The sequence below is a fragment of the Amblyomma maculatum genome, chromosome 6 (assembly GCF_055883805.1).
Source record: "Amblyomma maculatum isolate TAMU_Amacu chromosome 6, ASM5588380v1, whole genome shotgun sequence".
NCBI classification, from domain to species: Eukaryota; Metazoa; Arthropoda; class Arachnida; order Ixodida; family Ixodidae; genus Amblyomma; species Amblyomma maculatum.
In genome coordinates this window covers 99,916,444-99,922,311 of record NC_139349.1, presented here as the reverse complement: position 1 = coordinate 99,922,311, position 5,868 = coordinate 99,916,444, and the positions used below count along the sequence as shown (strand labels likewise).

The following is a 5,868-nucleotide window of genomic DNA, read 5'->3' as shown; positions in this document are numbered from 1 at the left end:
TAATTAGTTTATTGGCGTAATCATTATTTAGAATACATCATTACGTCCCCCTCTATCGATTGAGATCTCTCATTAACCTCTACCACTTCTCAATTACTCACAACTGCTGCGGACATCTTTTACACCTTCTGCCTGTAAATAATTATCTAATTAACTTATTGGCATAACTATTTTTTTTCTGCAGCAACAATACGTCAGCCTCTATCGATTGACACCACTGATTGACCTCTACCACTTATCAATTACTCGCAACTGCTGCGGACACGAATTTGCGAACGCGGCCTGCGGACGTGGTCTGCGGACAGAAATCTGTGAGTATAGCGAAGTAACGCATTCGCGTCAATATTGATAGACGAAATCGAGAAAATAAGGAAGGTTAGAAAAAATAAGTCTAGTTCATGGTCTGAAATTACCTTTCTTAATGTGTAAGCGGGAGAGTGATGATATGATAGAAGCCTGCAACTTTGGCTTATTTCTGTCATTTCACGCTTCAGGAAAGCCTTGCACGGCCGGCAGTCTTGCAGCCGACAAAATATAGTGTCATCGAAATCATTACGCTGGTCACTGAAAGGGGATACGTGCACGCGCGGGACATGTAGCCAATGGGAAGGCAATATAGTGACGACGTCAGGCAGAAGCGCGCCTTCTCTCGAGGACAGGGTGGTCAAAGTATATATATCAGTATGGCGCAGTCGACGATTCAGTTCGGTCTTCGGCGAAGCAAGTAATTTATTCCACCAGCACCATGTGGCCTGCCAGTCCGAAAAACACTCGCCGCTCATTCACGTCCGCCTGCCTCGTAGCGCTGCTGACACTTGTCGCGACGAGGGGTGTCTTCGGCGGGTGTCCCCCAACGCGACCTCGATTGTACAGCATTTGTTCCTACACCGTGTGCACGCCTCAGGAATGCGCAGCCCGGGGCCTCGAATGCTGCCCCAAGCCATGCGGTGGCAGCTGGTGCGTCAAAGGTACGGCGCTTTCTACAGGAACTGTCATATCGCGAAAAGGGGATTGAGTATAAGTTTTCCATGCGATGTCTTTCTTCTGTTCTAACTGCGCTTCATTGCAGATGCAGCCTTCATCTGAGTACCAGGAAGAAGCCTGGATTATGTGGGCCGCGAAGCAGTTTCATTGCAGCGACATAGAATAATCGAGTGTCGGGCATACGGAATACCGCGTGAAGCTTGGTGCAGCCTGTCTCCGGACCGCTCTGTTAAAATTAATTCTCAAACGTAATTCAGTAACCTTTACTGTGGTTTCTTGCACCCGTGTCACGAAGGAACAGCGGTGGCCCTCCAATTGAAGTTAATCACACAACTGAGCGCAGCTTCAAGTAGGGTTCAGTGGCAACTGAAAAAAATGGCTGTCGAGTAAACGAAGCAGTGGGGTATTCTGCCTCGATTTTAGAGTTCAGTGGTAATAATTGTATCAATGGCCTTTCGAATAAAAGGCACTCACAGCTGCGTACCGAAAGATAAAACCTGGGAAATTTAACATGCACCCAAAAACAAGTGACTTATACCTCTTTCAGAGTAGTAGATTTAATGCCATTGCAGCTGAATGTTTTCGATTCACCGATTTTCACTCGGTTTATTTGGTGTTATAAAGTAACATATATTCTCAATAGCGAATGATAGCAATTACGATCAGTGATAAAAGATACTGCAAATAAAAACAGTAGTGGGTATAAAATGCATTTGTAATCGTTGTGAAGGAGGGGTTAAAAAATATCTGTAAAATAATTCAAACAAACAACATTATTTCTGGCTCTTTAGTAGCTCTTCAGCGATCAAACTCCTAGCCAAGTATCAACTCACTCGCAAATCTGATAAATGTAAACAAACAATATGGCGGACACAGCTACGACCGTGCAGAATATTCTATCGCATTGCTTATTTCTGCTACGTATCTGGAGTCGAGAGTACACATTTGGTTCGCGATCGAATGCTCATTAGCAATCAATCGCGAAATCATTCGATGGCGAAGTCGACCCAATGACTGTGACAGGGGTATATAAACTCTGCACCTTATTGTGCAGAACACAAGACTGATCGAGCTCGCAACACTGGATCATACATTTGATCATCCCCACCGGTGGTGCCAGAACATGCGGAAGCTGCTTGCTAAAAAGCTGCTAGATGCTACAATTTCTTGTTCCATGACCTCAAAATCATCTTAACCAAATAAATATTAGTGTAAAGAATGACAATTTCGGTTTATCCTTTTCACGTCAAACTTTATCGCTGGTTCTTTGTAATCGTGGAACATTTAGGTACCAACTCCCAGCAGGTGACTGGGTATTCTGACACGTTTTTAATTTCGCGAATTTCGCCGGAAGGCCATGCATTGTTCTTATCCAACCTCTCGATATTTCATTTGATTGTTTGTCATCGTATATGCGATATTTGGACAGTAATTCACTTCGAAGAGTTCCCATACGTGCTCGCGTTTTTCTTCTCCAACTTTCTAAATATTTTCTTTCAACCTGCAGGGTTTGGCCCTCCGGATAACTACACGATCTGTCCACCGCAGTTTTCTTCGAGCAAAGGCTGCCCTGCCTTTCGGAGTAATGCTACGTGCGAAGAACTCAAGTGCACCAAGAAGGGCTCGATTTGCTGTCGAAACCGCTGTATGGAGAACTACTGCTACGAGGCGCCTGCAAGTGAAGGCTCTATTTAATGACGTAGATTGGACCTTGCATGCAACCTTGCAACAGTTCAATAACGCTATTTCGATGGTCACTGACGTCTTCGTTGAGCGATTAAAGATGAGGTATGGACACTCAATGCGGACATATAGCCGACTGCCAAAACAACTTTCGAGATATGCGTCATCTTAGTCTTGTTTGCACAAACGCTGCGGCGGCGTCAAGATAAAATAGCCAAAAAAGGTTGAGGTAGGGGTCTTATGGACAGATCATTGTAGATATCATTGTTGTATACGGGTTGTGCTGCGTGACTTGAGTCAAAAGTTTTAAGTGTTAATGCACTTCAGGAGGCGAATAAAATATTGTGTTCTCCCCAGCCTAGCCTAACTCCGGCTATTTTCTTTTAACAAAGCAAGGACTTGACTGCTGCGCTGAAGTGAATTCCTGAGACAGAAAATATGCGCAGATTTCACCGGATATCCTCTAGTGTCTCGCTGCTTTTTCCACATGCCTCGCGGCTAGTTCGCGTCCTAGTTGCCGTAGTAACTGTGACTCTGAAGGTTATGAAGCCACCAAAGCGACCAGTGGGACAGTGGCATGCATAACAAATAAAAAAAAAATATTGAAGCTATAGGAATATATTCATATAAGTACAAGATGCTCAGGTGGAGGTGAGACAAACAGCGAAAAGTTAAAATCGCTCTGTAGTCCGTAGATATCCTCGCTGAGAGAAAAATAACTGTGCACGATTTCCTAAAGGTTCAATCAGAAGCGGCGAATAGACCAATCACTTTACACCATTTCTTAAAGCAGTTAAATCTTTACTTAAAACAATGATCGTTTCTTTGCAGCTTTGTTTTACTAACCAATGAGAAGTGTGCAGCTTTTCTAAATGGCAATGAAGGCGAAAGTATAAACACATAAAACCATTTCTCCTCTCCTTACTCTATCACGAGTCTTTTCCGCCTTTCGCAAGGAAGGCATTCAGACTAACTATAGTATAGTATTCAGACTACCTATAGTCTTTCCAAGGGCTATGAAACGAAAAATGGTAGGGGTAGCATGAAGAGATAGGAAGCGTGCAGACGGTCAGAGAAATCACTCAAGTTACCGACATTCTAGCGGAAATTAAGAAGAAGAAATGGACATGGGCAGGACATGTAGTGCGAAGAGAGGATAACTGATGGTCGCTTAGGGTAACAAACTGGATTCCAAGGGAAGGAAAGCGTAGCAGGGGGCGGCAGAAAGTTGAGGCGGATGAGGTTAAGAAGTTCGTAGGGGTCAAGTGGATGCAGCTAGCACAGAACCGGGTTAATTGGAGAAATATGGGAGAAGCCTTCGCCCTGCAGTGGGTATAGTCAGGTTGATGGTGGTGATAGTGATAGTATAAACTATCAGTCATATTTTTGGGAGAACCTGCTGCACAGGAGTGATTCCGCAGGGTCCGACTCATACAAAGTAGCAAAGCTTTACAGCGGTAGGTTGAATTGTTGAGAATTCAGATCCAGCTTACTATCCAGGCTGAGGTTGTGAAGCAGAGAGGATGTTTCCGCCATCTTGAGAAAGCGAAAGCGCACGAATTTTGTGCAAAATCGGCAGGCGGTGGCGACTCTTGCATTTCGGTTCTTACCAATGCTTTTTATCGGTCTTATAAAAAACGCCGTTTTAGCGCATGCTGCTTTTTGTGATTATATAGGACGCAGTATATCCAATAAACACAGGACAAGTTCGATTTCTAGTCAGAGTCCCTTTTACCCTTCTATGCGGAGGTCGCCATGCTTTTTCGCATGTTTAATTTTACCCTTTGTATAGTGCGGCATTCACTGCTCGCTAATATTTTTCTGGTTTCCACAAGAAGCAGTAGTGCTGATTATTAAATTCAGCGGTATATTGATGTGAATGGAAACACTAACATCGAAACGTCATCCTTTGTCTATCAGAGAGTTCTGACCAGTTCTGACTGCCTTTTTCGAAAACGCGTGGGATTCTGAGGACCCTCACGCACATGGCACTAAAACATAAAAAAAAAAAAGATATAGTGCGTGATTGTATCGCCGTGTGTAAACATGGCATGGAAAATGCTACCATGAAGGATTATTGTTTCAAGTATTATTACTTTGCAGTTTCAGCTCGTTAAAATAAACACATTTTAGATAAGAGGTTGGAAATCACTCCGAAAAAAAGAAATCTAGGCTAGCTTTACCACACCCACATGAAAAAATTTGTTGCCAGCTAAGTAGACCGTTGTGTAGAAAACCCTATAAAGTTTGATCTTAGTATGCTGCGATTACAATAGCAGTAGAGATGCACTGTTGGTAAGCACAAACAATGCGCTCTTTCACTAGATCAGGATTCGACCATTTCGGTTCAGTACTTTTCCACTACATTCTGAACGATTTCACTTGCCTTCTGTACGACATAGAACGTCGCTTTTACCGGAGGGCATCATATATCTCGTGCCTTGGTATACTTTACAAATGTATAGTACCTGAGTCCTTAGGTTGCTCAAAATATATTCGCAGTACAACTGTCCCTCGTTATTGTGCCAGCTGCCGCCATTTATATGGGCAATTAAAGCGTAGATAAAGAAGCTGTCGTAATTGGTATCTTACGTGACGCGCCATCATGTGTGTATTCGCTACCCACAGCAGCGGTGCTGCGGGAAATCCGCCCTGATGGTCTGTCTGCCGGTGGCGGACACAAAAAGTCAAAAACGAAGAACAGCGGAAGGATGAGGCGTGTCGCCATCGGGTCACCGATCCCACCGTCTCGATGTTCGAGAGGAAGAGGGCAAGAAGTTCAAGCGCTCCAGGGCAGGAGTTTTTGTTTCGGATGCACGAACGATATTGGAAAATTGGGCTGCTGAGGTGCACACCACATGTGATGCTTGGTTATATTGTTGTGTAACGAATTTGCTGCGGTACAATGATCTGAACCATGCTGCAAGGGTGCAGGTGAAGGACAGGACGCACGCACCTGTTTGCGTTTGCTGAAGAAGCACCTGTTGTTGTTGTTGTGTCTGTAGGAAGAATGAAAAGAAAATGCACGGGCCTGCTACTGGCTCGGTAGCTGAGCCACCTCCTCTACCTCGTGCAGACAGAAGAGAAAATAGAGAAGAAAAGGAAGACGGAGAGAAAGACGCGCCCTAAAGAAGCACCTCAAACACGTGGTAAATTTATAGTATGCAGCCTGTGAAGGCTCGTTGTGCGTCCATCCCATTT

General features: G+C 44.2%; 1 protein-coding gene across 1 annotated transcript; it reads left to right on the top strand.

The window, feature by feature from the left end:
- Nucleotides 1-733: 733 nt before the first annotated feature.
- Nucleotides 734-3,014, top strand: LOC146186406 (uncharacterized). The gene is made up of 2 exons (XM_084605676.1): nucleotides 734-968; nucleotides 2,492-3,014. The coding sequence occupies exons 1-2, from the start codon at nucleotides 746-748 to the stop codon at nucleotides 2,677-2,679; spliced, it is 411 nt and encodes a 136-aa protein (XP_084461802.1). The 5' UTR covers nucleotides 734-745; the 3' UTR covers nucleotides 2,680-3,014.
- Nucleotides 3,015-5,868: the final 2,854 nt, after the last annotated feature.

Bases quoted from the DNA above. Each gene is read 5' to 3' on its own strand.
- LOC146186406 (XM_084605676.1), top strand. From the start codon at position 746: ATGTGGCCTGCCAGTCCGAAAAACACTCGCCGCTCATTCACGTCCGCC. The intron at 969-2,491 runs GTACGGCGCTTT...TTCAACCTGCAG, and splicing joins TGGCAGCTGGTGCGTCAAAG to GGTTTGGCCCTCCGGATAAC.